Genomic DNA, 15,354 nt, shown 5'->3' on the forward strand with positions numbered 1-15,354 from the left:
CCACGATCTAGTATTCAAATCCGTATTAAAATAACAGCGTTTACTAGGATGTGACTTTAGAACTCTCGACTTTGAAATTAACTGATTTCCAATGACGAGTCAACCACTAGACCAGCCCAGTGGACTTAATCACTTGTACTTTTGACCCCCGTAGTTGTAATACCCAAATTTTCACAAATTTTGATAGTGTAAGCTTATATTGTTTACTGTAGTAATATTCTGCCCAGGCGTTGATTATCTTACTTTGTTGTGCGCTCAGAAAAAGAAGTCTAGCGTTTGAATATTTTTTTAAGATGGATAATTTAAAACTTAACTGCCCTCAGTTTTTTGTTAAAATAATAGAAATATGTTTATCATTTTCCTACCTATAATATTCTGATAAACTAGAAAACTAATTACTAAATATAGCAATAATTTTTAAATGTGAAAAATGGACTTATGTGCAATTTCTGCATATAGGATATATGCATACATGTATAATAAGTACAGTATTGCACCATCGTAAGGAATATGTACTCATAAAAGAACTGTTACTTACAAGTCTTTAACGTTGATTCCAGATATTAATGACTTTCCCTTTCTGAAAAAAATGATTTCATTATTTTATGTAACTATAATTTTAAACATAGAAGATTAGATTATTACTAGAAATTTCTAAAAAAATTTCTTCAAAGGGTACAGTAGCAGATTCTTTTTTACTTAACTGCACTTCACAAACTATAAGACTTGTTATACGATTTACGATTTTTATTTACGATTTTCTATAAGCTTTTAAATCATAAGGTTAAAATATTTCTTGTTATACAAAACTAACATCAATTTTTTCCATACGTAAGGTAGTTACAGGCAATGTTGGCCATTAAATAAAAGAAAACATCGTTTTCATAATGTAATAATACTTCTTGAAAAAAGATATTTCCGTTTCATTCTATGACAATGCAGGCTATCAAAAATAGATATTTTAAAAAATTTCAAGAATCATTTATTTACATTTCCTTAACTACGTTTTTGCTGCAACATTTCAAGTTTATTTAACAAATACCTATGGGCTGACTCACCGCCGCTTAGAACTAAAGTAGATTAAGTGACAAAGTGATCTGATAGCTCTTTGAGCTAACCCAACTAGACCGAGTATTCTAGAAAGAAGAACCTCTCCTATTTTAATATAACATTTCTAATCCTAGCTGGAAAATATTCCGCGCTAGAACGATCCTTTAATAAAATTTATAAGAAGGAAAATAATATCATGTTATATTTCTTTCAAAATACTGACTTGATTTAATTAAAACGATTGAACACTTACCTTTACGGTATAAGTTTAACTTTCTGGATATCAACATGAAATAAAAGTACTGATTCATCTACAAAACCCTTTAATGTGAATGGCTTTGTTTGAAATGAAACAAACAAGGTTGAACTAATCTTACGATATTTTAATATCTTAATCCGCTTTCACCTTTGATAGGTTCACATCAACGCGAGTACTATATCAAACTACACAGAGTTACACCTTTCACCTCTGAACGGTTCCTCATTTGTAAGCAAACAAAAATCCCCTCTTTAATTTTTGCTTCAGTTACTTTTCAGAATTTCAGCCTTATGTATAGGAATCCTTGATTCACCTTCATCATAATTTTAACAGAATTACTTTACGTAATCTCGGTTTGATAAGGGGGTTATTAATTCCGTAACACATTGGTAGAGAATGATCTTTATTAAAACTGTTGAACAGAACTGCTTTTCAGCTATATTGGAGGTATGAATGAAAAGGCCCTACACCTCGCATTCATGAATTTGGCCAAATTGTAACATAAGCCGTTCAGTATTTGCGTCGTAACCTAAGTAATTTTCTTCAGTAAAATCCTTCTGTCAAGTTTTTTTTTTTAAGTAAACATTGAGCCTAAATTTGTGCTTGATTTTTTTACTGGTTTCATGTTTCATATTTTTAAACACAAAAATTGCGTTAATCATTGCCATGTGATTGAAATAAAAGCGAAATTAGTTTTCAACTTTTATTATATCTTATTCACAATATGGTGATCACTGCTATATCCAAATTTTATTGTTCGGAGCAGGGTCAACTGCTGCGGTGTTTTGATAACTTATTTTTTATTTGAAAATCTTTCTGATGAACGGAGAGCATTTTTAAAACCTTTGAAGAACATTAATTATTGCATCAAAGTTGGAGATTTTTTTTACAGGTTTGAGTGATAAAAATAAAGTGCATCATACTTAATTTGCTGTCTTTCTTAATAAAATACTTTCAAAATTAGAATTTTTAACTTCTTAAATGGTACGTTAATTTTTAGTTGAAATTTTATTTACTATTAATGTGAATGGTAAATCAGTAATGGTACAATACTTTATGTATACAATTGATATATTTTTGTGTTAACCTACATTAAATATGCGTAAATGGTTCTTGAGAATTTAGAAAATATCAATAATAAAATCAAACATGATTCAAGATCGTAAATGATCCTGAATCATGTTTTATTTTAGTATATAATATGTTTGATTTAATATACATGTGCGTGTGATGTGACTATCATTGTAAACTACAGGTGATAGGTACGCAAAAAGGCAAAAATAGAAATTAAATAAAAATTAAATTAATAAAACACAATATTAAAGGAAAATGCTGAAAATATTTCCTGTAAGTTCAGAAAAACGATGTTTTAAAATGATTTGTATAAAATGAAGAGCTTGAAACATCAAGGTAATATTCTTAGTAAAATTCTAACCGTTAGTCTCTATAGGTTATGTTTTTGGTTACTTACGTGTGAATTATTCCTCCTTTGATCCTAAAATAATAAAGAATTAAGATTAAACATCTTTTAAATGATTTCTTATAAGTTATATTATTTTACATAACTTAAGAAATGTATTTCCTAAAATAGATTTTATTATTTTAATTCCGTTTACTACTGAATCATTATTGAGAGTAGCTTTATTTAATCGTAATCTTAAACCTACAGCTACCGAATCTACATTTTTTCTTCTGAGACGAAAAGTGAAATAAAGTTTAATTAAACATTGCTTTAATTTATTCATTATAGAGTAATAATTGTACTACCATAACACTCACTCAATTAGGCTTACTTAAACTCAAACGGCTACATCTCTTAATTTTCTATTCTTCATAGAAAAAAAAATTTCATCGTTTTAAAAGTATGACAATTTCATAACTAATTAATTTGAATGAGTTCTCTTCTTATTAGTACTTGTGATAATTTTCCTGAAAGTAGTTTGGAACTTCTGTCAGCTTACAAATATTCTTGATTGCAATTTTTTAATATTGGCATTTGATTTATACGACATCAAGTTAAGCGTACTCATGAGCTGAGTTTTGTCGTAGGAATTACAAAACTGAACTATTACATTACAATGGCATGTAGAAACCACCAGAAAGAAACGCAGGACCTGTGCACAGAATGTATAAGTAGATATTTGGAATGCACAGATTAGTTTCTAAAATGGCTTTTTATTATCGTAAAATAAATTTTGATTATTTTTTCCGTACATCCCCCCGAAATATCGAGTGAAAATATTTTAGATTTTTTTTTATTATACTTAATAGAAAAATGGTGTTTTGACTTTCATTTTCATTTATAAATCATTTTCCTTTGTTTTTTTAAATACAATGCAAATAATACACATTTATATCTGTTATATTGTTACTTATAAACACAAATTATGAAAATTAGGAATAGACAGATAGTTATTAAAAAATGCTGATAAATTTTACTCCAATATTTACTTATCATAAACATTTAATTAAAAAACCATTGTAGTTAATATTCGGTTAATTTTCATATCTATTTACGGTAGAATTAATAAAATCATGAAGCAAATAAATATTTACTCAGTATACATGTTTGCTTATATTTGTTATAAACACTTTTTATTATGAAGTGTAATAAAAAAAATATATTTTCTATCTCTACGTTTTGATATAAGAATGACCGAATCCCTTCTTTTTCCTGCGCTGAAAACTAAATGTAGTCATCAACCCCCGGAAGCGATTTAAAATAAATAAATTTATATTAAAAATTAACTAAAAAAAATAAATTAAAAACTAAATCTAAAATATTATATTATTAATCTAAATTAAAACGTTAAATTTATCTTCTGCCATAGCATACATAGCTGAAATCTACTACAGAAAACTCAAATATCAGAATATAAACGGAAGATATTGTAAAAATTATAACTTAGAAACAATCGTAAAATAGACAATTATCTCCTGTTCTTATTGTTATTCTGTGTTATTACTCTCCTTGGCGGCCTTCTGTCGTTAATTACTGCTGTAGATTTTGAAAGTAGCATAAGAAGAACCAAAATCCGGTTAAGAAATATTTTATAATATTATAAATAGCGTGAAACCGGATTCTATACGAGACTTTCATACGAACGGTTCTGAAGACGCTAATTCTGCTGGCTTTTCTTTTGTGACTGGCAGTAGAATATAGACGTTTGCCCTTCCCAGCGTTATAAATGTTTTCGTTGCGGAGCTGTATGCTATTAATAAGGCCTTAAATATATTTAACCAAACATTTCGAAACGCATTTTTCTGTTCAGATTCCATGAATGGCTTACTTGCAATTAGTGACATGTCCTCCGTCGTCTGTGACATACTTTCTATATTTGAAATGAAGCTCACAACTGTGAGCTTTTGCTTGATCCCCAGCGATATTGGAATTTCAGGCAACGGGCACAACGCTGATAGTGCGGCAAAAGAGGCTTGTTTCACCAACCGAATTGTTTCTGATGACTTCTCTGTTTTCTGAAGAAGGTAATCGGTGATGAGTGGCCAAGTGAATGGAATGTTAACATCAACCGTAAACTTTTTTCTATTAAGAATACTGTATCACCCAGAAGCTCCTCGTAGAGGAATAACCGTCGAGATTATTATTTGCCGTTTGCGTATTTGGCTTACTGGCTCACTCGCGGATATCTCATGATTCATATCGATGCACTCATTTGAATTATCTGATTGAAAACTACCTGTACACCACATCCTTGTGAATTGCGTCTGTTATGCGGCGTTGCTTAGAAAGTTTAAACTACGGGCTAACTTCCGCAATATTTTAGGAAACAATGAGACGTTCGAAACCTAGAGCTTCCTATTCGTTAATATAGAAATTATTTTAATTTTCTATTTTTATGGTTCTGGTTTTTCATTGTTGAACCGAGTAATTTATCTTGTATTGCTTGCTTCTAATTTTGCCCCACACGTAATTTATCAATTGGGGATGCACATTTGTTTAGGATCTTTACAAACAACTTAAGCTTTATGAAATATTGTGCATAAATGAAATAATTTTCTCTAAACAGATATTAAAACTTACGTTTTTCTTTTTACAAACAATCATAGATACATCGAATGTGAAAACTCTTAAAAATTTACTGAACAAACTTCATAGCCAGCTCAGAAATACTCAATTTGAATCTTAAAAATAGATTTATTTTTTATATTTAGCACACAGTAATTTAAAGACTATATGGAATTCTTACATAATAGTTTGCGGAATCTTGTTAAAAAGCTCATGTAGAGTTGGTGTAATTTCATTACGATTTGCCATTGTGTCTTCAAAAAGATATATTTTAAAACTGAAAAAAATAAGCAAAATTTTTATTAAAAACATTAGTGAATTTTAAGATATTTTTTTCTTTATGGCGCTATATATATTGCTACAGATATAAACTAATATACCGGGTGATCATTTGAAAAGTTATCACATTTATTCCTCAACAACTACCAGCTGTTTGCTAAAAAAAAGAACCCATCGTACTTCTGTTTGCAGGCATGCATACCATTCTTGGTGGAAGTCTTTTTAAAATTATTTTCGAAGGAGTGGAACCCAGCTTCTCCGCTACACCTACTCCAAATCAAAAATCTTAAATGGCAATGGTAATATTTAATTAGATTAATTGACAACCGGAAAAAAATAATGAATTTTGGTGAAAAGAAAATTAAAATCCGCCCGCCCCTTCGCTAGGTAGGTGCGAAAAACTTTTTGGGATAGTATTTTTTTTTAAATTTCATTCAATTTCCAACAGAAATAAGTATAAAAATACGTTTAATTACTTCTAAAACCATTTGAAATAATCTTAATCTGTAAAGTAAAACTGTAAAAATTATTTTTTAAATTACAACAAAAACGTTCGCCCTTAAATGTTTCCTACAAATCTTCTTTATGAAAATTTATTTTTTGTATTATTGCGGAACATATAGACTAATTACTTGTATATGTTACTGCCTGATTAACACAACTTCTATCACCAAAAATGTTGATACCATAAATATAATAAAAAAGTTTACTAAAAAATGATGACAAATTAAATAAATTGTAAATAATTAATGCAAACAGTTGGATGTAGCAACACAGCGCTTTGGCTAAACAGGATGCCGGTTTGCTAACTACTGCCGGTCAATCGGCTTGGTTTACGACTGAATCTTCCCCTTGCAGACGGGACGGGTAGACAGGTGACAGCCTGAGACACCTTGATAGGACTAGTTTCCTGTTTGGGGTGGATTAGGATCTATATCTCTCTGATAGCCCTGGCGTCCGTATGGGCGTCCCAAATGTGTGTCTCCGTGGTGGGTGGGGAACTAGTGAGACGAAATTTTCTAAAACATCTTATGGATCCTAAAACCTCAAATCTCGTTCAGTTACTCCGGACAACCTTCAGGGCAAACGCCCTCGTTCTGAAGTCTCTTCTCCTTCGACTTTAAATCCCCCTTGACGAAAAATTTAAGTGTAACAACTATCACGAACAATGTTCTTTCAATGATAAACTCTTTAATTTCATCAGCTGAAAGTGCTGGACGGATTTAAGGTGAAAATAATAAAATTTATATAGATAATGATGGTAATTTTATTTTGTGTATAGCATTATCAATGTTAATGGATTTTGCACAAGATTATAAGTTGATGGGTTTTGCTGAATATTATAAAAAAATCGATATAAACTATAGACAAAAATTAGTGTTGAAACGTAGTAATAATGATGTAAACGCGATACTGGCTGCAATTTAAGATCATAAGTCTAAATTAGATATAACTGAAATCCCGTTGAATGTACCATATCTAAAAGCAAACCTGAAATTCAATTCCAAATTGTTAAATTGCGAGATAAAAAAAACGATTGCTTATGAATTTTAGAAATTAGGAACTTCAGGAATATCCAACAGTTCCTCAAACAAATTCGATACCATTAATTGTAAAAATATCATCACATTTCGATAAATCGCATTACGTTATTGTAGATTTTCAAACTGATAGAAAGGATAAAGTTGTTAGACATGTCAAAATTATATTTCTGTAATGTGAAAAATATAAAGTAATAATAAATTCAACCCCATATCCATATGAAAATTTTTAGGAAATCAAACGTTGATGTATAAACTTTACAGAATTTCAAAAGTCATATTATAAAAATATCAACCCGCCATAGAAAATTTTCCGATTATTAAAACAATCATTCATTATATGTAATAGATAGTTCTCAAAAAGATGAATATATAAAAATAGGCGTTGTTGACTGAAAAATTAAAATTGAACTTGAACAAAATTTCAAGTCCAGTACAACACCATATTCCTTATTAATATAATACTATAGTCGCTAATTTACCATTAACCGGAAAAATAATTAAAAAAAAATAGTTGATTACATTTTGTTTATATATATTAAAGATTATTATTTTTTATTTTTCGTTAAATTAGTTTTATTATTTTACATTAAAGAATACATTAACTTGAAAAAAATAAATTATTTAACAAACTACGATTTATGATGCAGAACCACACGTATTTTCCATGTGTTTATTGTCAAATTTATATTGTAAAAAGTGAATTTACCGAAAAAATACATGACGAAAGAGGGGTTTAAAAAACCCGGTCTCCCTAGGATTTTATCTGAATGTTAGGATGAAAGGTTAAAGTTCATTCTTTAATGTATATCTACTTTTTTCATGCGGAACCCGAGACCTTCATACTACACACGCAGAAGTTATTTTGAACACATGCGCATACGTGAGGAAGTACATAACTTCTGTCCTGAGCCGCAGATTAATCTGCATATTCGGATGCTCAAGGCTTCAGTCACTTCGGTCTTGTAATATTTGATTAATAACCTGTATTTACTTTTCCATATCAAAGAAAAGTCCAGATCCCATGCCTAGTTTAAGCTGGCTGGGGTCTTTCTTTCTTTCTTACTTTCAATTGTTTAAGCTTTGAAAAGATAATGATAATATCCTTTCTTTTCTGTACTTACGAATTAGATTGAAAATATTTGCTGTAAAACAAACAGAAATATGTAAATCCACATGAACATTGTTAAAATAAAATAAAAACAATCAAGATTTTTATAATTTAAAAATATATGACACAGTAATTTCTACCGTTAATCGTCACTTTCATTAGAAATACTTTTTATTATCGTGTGAAAACTATTACGTTCCTCCAAACTTACATTTGGGCAATATTCAATTATCTTTTTAGTAAATTTGATGTTAGTAATTATAAATAGTTATTATTTTAAAGTAACTATATAATAATACTATGTATAAATGTAATAATAAGCAAATAGGCTTCTAAGAAAACCGGTTTAGATTATAACAGCTCATTTAGGTTACGGTTTCAGTGTAGTTTATATTTTATTAATACTTATTTTATAAAAATGAAATAATCTTTGCCTATTCGCCTAATTATGTGAAATACCTATTTATAGCATTTTTTATATCTAGGTAATTTCCAGATTCTTATAGCATAAAAATAATACGGTAATGAAAAACGAACTGGATGAATCTTGCTATATTGTTATTTACAACCAGAGACCAATCCAGTAACAGAACTCAGATCGTTTTGATCACACGTTACATACTGGATAAAAATAAATATTTTTTTTGAGTTTAGTGATAAAAATAAATAATAATAGAAATATTACAATAATTATAAATGTTTGTAAGCGAAACATTAAAATTACGTTATAACTTGTACATTATTCATTATTTTGTTAGAAAGCATATAAATACTATTAAAATAGAGACAAAGTCTCAGAAAATAAAATAGGATTTCTGAGTGAGGGAGGTGAGGTGTAATATTATTTTTGAACAGAATGAAAAAACCTTCGAAGTAGTAACGAAAAATAAATTTCCCAGTCCAATTTTGTAATAAAACGAAACGCTTCGTGAAATATGATTGAATTAGAAGAGGATCCTTAATGGAAAGACGGACGGTTGATAGAAACAGAACTAGCAAACAAAAAAAACAAAAAATAAAAAGCAGGTTAGTATCAGAGAGGTAAAATATTAACACTTGAGAGAAGGATCAAAGAATTTCAGAGAAATGAGGAGAAAAGAAATTAGGAGGAAAAATTGCTCAATAAAAATACTTACTGATTATTCAGTTTCTGTAGAGAATTATAGTCTGAACGCCTGTACATTAAACACATAAGTTTTAAAAAAAATAATAAATGAAATGAAATCAAGAAACAATAAAATATTCCTATTATATCTTAACATTAATGCCTTATATGTAGTAATACAATTATTTATCACCAGAAATGTATTTTTTGACTAAATTAGCTTTTTTCACTCCCTTGTAATTTTTAAAAGGATTGGGCGATTTCAAAAGAATTCTAAATTTTACATAATATATAGAACTTGTTCCAGTGTTGATTTAATCAACACTGCAACAACAATTTTCATTGCAAAATTTTGCGACAGGTTTACTTAGAAGATAAAATTAAAAGTATACGATAAACACCGTGCAGAGTTATTATAACTAGAGGATGAAAGTTGATGTATTGACAATTGTTGCGTTTTCTACGCGTGTTGTGTTCCCGCTAATATACAATACATGTGTTTGCCTCGCTCTGTTGGGAGCAAGGCATACTATTCAATTGTCGTCGTGCTAGTCGTGCTCCGGTTGCCGACGGCTGCACATTCAGTATTACCGTTCACTATTCATTCAGTGTACTTTTTCTATGAACAAAGTCATTTTTTGTGCATTAATAAATCAGTTTATACTTACAGTTCGTTGTGTCAATTCAGTTTAATATTTGGGACCTACCCCTACAACAATAGTTAATCTGTGTCAGTTAAATTAAGTAGGAGTTTCTGTGTTTTTTTTTTTTTTACCTTCTAGTCGGGCTGGATCCTACAGATAGTCTCCTGGGCTGTGTACAAGTATTATACAGCCCAGGGAAGTGTATTATTCTAACTGGGCCTTATTCTAACGGGCCTCCAAGTCTCGACGACTCGCTTGTTCGATCTTACTTTGCGCCCGCTTCAAGCCCCCGGAGTAGAAGAGACCGAAAATGCACCTTACCACTACGAGGTGATTTTCCCTCCGCCGTTAAATCCTATCTTCAGTGGTATTTTTTAGTTGTCAGTTTAAGTGTTAGTGTGTATAAAACAACAATATATGTGAGTAATCGACATTTGAAACGTTTTTCATTTGTTAATTTAACAAATAAAGGTATTTTTAATTTAGCTATAATATTAACCCGTGCCATGACGTGGCACAAAGTTGTAGGTTAATAATTATTTTTACAGACAGTATCACATTTTTAGCGTTAAAAGCATTAAATATAGTATAAGACACATGTAGGTTTACATTTCGTCTTTGTAGGTGTAATGTTGAGCGAGATATAAACGTTTTAATGTAGTATTAGAAACACATGGTTTTTAGAAAGTTGTGCACAAAATCGCGGATGGATACAGTGTAATTTGCCAAAAACAAAAATGTTTGTTCTTAAATAGTGAATCGTTCGAAAGATTAATTATAAGTTTAGTTCACTTAAACTTTAAAACTCAGCTAGAGTACAGTGAATTCTATAACTCAGCTCCAGGGCCACCAACCCGAAAAGAGCTTCAGGGCGCCGGGCCCAAAATCCCTTTGAGCTAAATGAAATTATGAAGTTAACATAACTTAATGATACTTAATAAATATCAGCTGAATCAACGTATCAGTAAAAATAATATTAAATGAGAAAATACATGAATATAGATTTTTTAAATACACATTTTGACAATATACAATTTAACAACGCCTGAAAACAAGAGAACATAAAACACCTTATTTTCAATTAGATAAAACATAACATCAATAAAAAAGTATAACTGGAAAACTGTTGCATTACTAACATATGCTGTAATATTGAAAAATCAGCAATGAACAAATGTCATTAACATAGAAAAATAAATTACAGTAAATCTTAACTGGTTTTTACGAAAAAACTTAGCAATAAATAATTCAAACGTGTAATTCTAGTTTAGTGTGGAAAAAAGGCCACAATAAAATTATAGTATAAAAAGAGTTAATTACAATAATCAAATTTAAATAAGTAAATAATATATAAATAGAGTTCATTTTGGTAAATAAGCGTTCTTGAAAATATAAAATTACAAAGTCCTAAAACATAACTGCACATCAGGAGTAATTTGCTTTAGGTTAATTTACGAGAAGTATTATGAATACAGTTCATGAGTAGAAAAGGATTATTCTTGACGATTAACAAGTTCCAAGATTAAATTATAGAGTTAATTACTATAACAACAAATTGACATAATAAAGCACGTAAAAATAGGTTGCAGCTGAACAATGACACAACCTTATATAAGTCACCTGTCGTGACTGTACTTAAGTGAGTAAATGGTTTTTTAAACTAAACTTGTAATTGAAATTGAAACTTAAAAGGCATAAGGTATGATGAAGTGAATGTTCCACAAATTTTAATGATAAAATAACTATTTAACGTAATAGATAATGAAAATTGAACTTGCCTGTAGCACACAAATATTAGCAAGAGACGAACTCGTGAATGAAGGTAAATGAATACATACAGTAATCCTGGGCGTAGTCCGCAGTGGTGTATCAGGAATACAGGAGTGAGACGTGGTTTAGAGGTTAAGCAGGACGTGTCGTCTCAAAAATGTAGCAACGAGTTTGGAGAGATTCTGCATCGATGAAATGTGATCAGCAGCTCGAGAAGATTCGGCGTCGATAGAATTGGCAGTTTGTAGTGATTGAAACACTTTCCACAGAGACGTAATATAGAATTTGAAGAATAACTTAACGAAGAAACGAGAGATCGGTGAAATTGCGAGACACTGACGAGTAGAACTAGAGAATATTTCGACAGAGAAATACTACAACGTTTATAAGAGTATGAAGACGACAAAAGTATTAACATTATACGAGAGAGAGAGAACATCGAAGCCTGGTCCTCCAAGGCGGGAGGACCACGATCCACACAACGTGAAAGTCAGGACTAGAATGAACAAAGCTGGCGTGGTGAGAAGTAGTGGAAGCGAACAAAGCAATGGACAGAAGTGTGTGTGTGTGTGTGTGTGTGTGTGTGTTGACAACAAGAGTAGTGTCTAAGTGTTAGTATGAGAACGATTAGAGAAAACGTGTGGCATTCGGGAACGAAGACAAAACAAAAATAATTGACAAGCAAGCAGACCACTAAAGAATTACGTAAGATTGATAAAATAAATTTCTGAATACGCAAGTTGAAGAAATGACATCAGGGCAGACAAAGAGAAATAGACTTCTAAGTACTATGAGAATATTGACATTGATAAGAACAAAAATACTTAAGAATAATATATATATATATATATATATATATATATATATTAGGACTAAACAGCAATAAATAACGCGAGATATGAAATAAGCTAACACCAATATGATGATGCAACAGTCAGTCAAGCTGGAGTCTGAGAGAAATGATATCGAAAACAAACCCAAACAACCTATTTTAAAATACACGTATGATAAGCCTTACAAAAAATGCGAAATAAATAACCAAGCCTGTAAACTACAAGACTCGACCATAACCTTGAATTCATTGGAATAAAACAACTTTACGCAACGGCGTAAACACACAGGTTAGTTGAGACTGTTGAAGGGATGGGCGGACTCTCTTCGAAACAATTTGGTTTCCGGAGATGTAGGTCCGCTCTAGACGCGATAACTGCAGAATGCGAGATAGCACGCAGAATTACACTCGATGACAGAGGCGGGCTCACAGGCAGGATGTGTGTACTGGTCACTGTAGATGTCAGGAATGCTTTTAATAGCATCACTCATGCAGCTATTAGGCATTCCTTAATATCCTGTGGGATACCTGGATACATTACCAGGATTTTGGTTAGCTGGCATCTCTCCCGCCAATTTTCTTCTTTAAAAGTTGGGCAATCTCGGGAGATTGTATACCACCCATATTACGGAGACGTAAAATAGATCGACTTTGTTCATCATAGCATGTTTCGATCAGAATCGATTCGTCACGTAATTTCCTGATATTCTTCGGGAAGCCACTTGCACCTGTTATGGTTTTGTTTATTAAGAAATGTGAAACCTTTTTAACCCTCCTGACTATTTCTGGGAACAACGAATCTAATATTTTTAGAATTCATATCTAATAATTTGCGGTTCTCTTCGGTAGGACTTTTATCCTCGTCAGACAAAGTTTTTTCGTTTTTATCGTCTGGTACTTACATAACAATAGTTTTAGGTAGTAAATTGTTTGTTGTATATGGTTAGCTGTATTTGTACATGTATCATTTTTAATTTGTATTACATTTTGTACTGACTATTTAATGATCACATGTAAGAATCTATATTGTGATTTAACTTAAGATCTGTACTTGCGATTTCCCTCTACCTGATGGAATGCTTTATTAGTTATGCCAGGGAGGGTGGATAGCCAGTGGTGGACGTTTAGTCGGTAATGCGCAGGTATACATACGCTCTTCCTAAAACCTAGCGGGACCTGATAGTGTCAGACGACCCTGACACTGCTTTACCGTCTGTAAAAGGGATTCCTCAACTCTACAAAAAAAAGCCCCCAGAGTAGGATCTGACGGGCCCGGCTATGCTGTCCCTCGGTCTCCGCTCCGGGAGCCGGGAATCGATCTTTATGCCACTGCCTTTAACGGGGACACTTCGAGTGAGACATCCCCCCAGAATTCGGTCTTCTCCGCTCGGGGGTGCGAGAGTCTCAAAGCCTCATCGCTACCACACACTCGTGAAAGCATGTGCGATAGGCAGCTCTGCAGAGAGCTGTCCCTCATCCCCGATATCCCCGATCCTTCTCCTGAAGAACCCTCGCTACGAAACCTTCGAGGGCATAAAAAACTTGGAGCTCTGTAACATGGTGTCGTTGATGTTCTCCACGCTGAGCGGTCCGGTAATCACCGAACAACCTAGGCGGTATTCATCCCAGTGTGCGCTCCAGAACACCTCGTGTTCCGGGGTATCCGGGTAGCCTCAGTAAGGGAAGAAGGAAGATCCGTCCTCCTATTACAAGGCATGGAAGATCACATGGCAGATCAAGAATTGCCTGAACCTGTAATTTAAATAACCAACCTCCGACCGGACCACGGCTTTATAACCGCGATAAGGTGGTGCGTTCACCTAGTGGACGCATCCCATCTAGCTTGGCAATCTTGAACGTGGCCGCATATATGTCCACATTGGGCACTCCCCGGTGGCCCAACACTCGACCATCTGGCAGCGGCTGAAGAGCTGGCTGCTTTGTGATCACCAGGACCGCTTCTGTCTACACCTAGGCATATGCTCATGCAACTTTGAGGGTCATGCGACGCCGTACCCCTCTGGGATCCACCTGATGCGTCTTACGGCTATGGCCCTCTTCCAGGCCGGAAAGCCATAGAGAAATCTAACATTAACCATGTGTCTACACTGACCACGTGTGCATACAGCATTCTTTTTGATGCTCGTGATACCCCGATGTTCGAGAGTAACCTTGCCAAACGTTGGACCATTCGTCCCGCCTTCTCGCTAATCTCTTTCCCAAAGTGGGTGAAAGATTGCTTGTGCTCCAGTCAAATTCCCAAGTACTTGGTGGATTTCCGCGACTGGACCACCTCTTCCTCTATTTTGATTGCAATGGAGGCCAGTACCCGTCTCCCAGTCAGAGAGACGATTACATATTTTCCTCGGGAGAGCTGCAACATTTTTTCCGTCATCCATCTTCCAATCTTGTCAATAGCTGCATTCGCAGCGTTTGCCACCCCCTGCAAAGTCTTCCCCACCACCACAAGGGCCAATTCATCAGCGTAGGCAAAGGGAGTCACCATGAGAATCCCGTGTAACGTAGCCAAAGTAGCTCATCATAGACCACGTTCCAGAGTGTCCCAAGACAGAGTCCTGGAACACTCTACGCGTAGACCGGAACCACAGCTCGTTATCCCCCAGCCTATATACAAGTTGCCAATCCTCGCTATAATCCAGTTCTATTCTCCTCATGTAGCCACTAACGCCCAGCCCTCTCAATGCCTGGAAGATAGACTCCCAGCTGAGGGAGCTG

At 33.0% G+C, this 15,354-nt stretch overlaps 2 protein-coding genes across 3 annotated transcripts in view; one reads left to right on the forward strand and one right to left on the reverse strand.

The window, feature by feature from the left end:
* The window catches only part of LOC142317360 (uncharacterized), a 418,387-nt gene that overhangs the window by 390,926 nt on the left and 12,107 nt on the right, over window positions 1–15,354 (reverse strand). The window contains exons 5-8 of one of the 2 annotated variants that reach the window (XM_075353849.1): window positions 9,404–9,442; window positions 5,518–5,613; window positions 2,781–2,804; window positions 539–580 (exon numbers count right to left, since the gene is read on the reverse strand). The exons of the other annotated variant lie outside the window; for it this stretch is intronic. Of the exons in view, the coding sequence (XP_075209964.1) occupies window positions 539–580; window positions 2,781–2,804; window positions 5,518–5,613; window positions 9,404–9,442 (201 nt within the window). The remainder of the gene's footprint in view (window positions 1–538; window positions 581–2,780; window positions 2,805–5,517; window positions 5,614–9,403; window positions 9,443–15,354) is intronic. 2 annotated transcript variants of the gene reach the window in all.
* Window positions 1–15,354, forward strand: part of LOC142317363 (uncharacterized) — a 427,416-nt gene that overhangs the window by 206,869 nt on the left and 205,193 nt on the right. The window lies entirely within an intron of this gene.

This window comes from Lycorma delicatula, chromosome 1 (assembly GCF_047948215.1).
Source record: "Lycorma delicatula isolate Av1 chromosome 1, ASM4794821v1, whole genome shotgun sequence".
NCBI classification, from domain to species: Eukaryota; Metazoa; Arthropoda; class Insecta; order Hemiptera; family Fulgoridae; genus Lycorma; species Lycorma delicatula.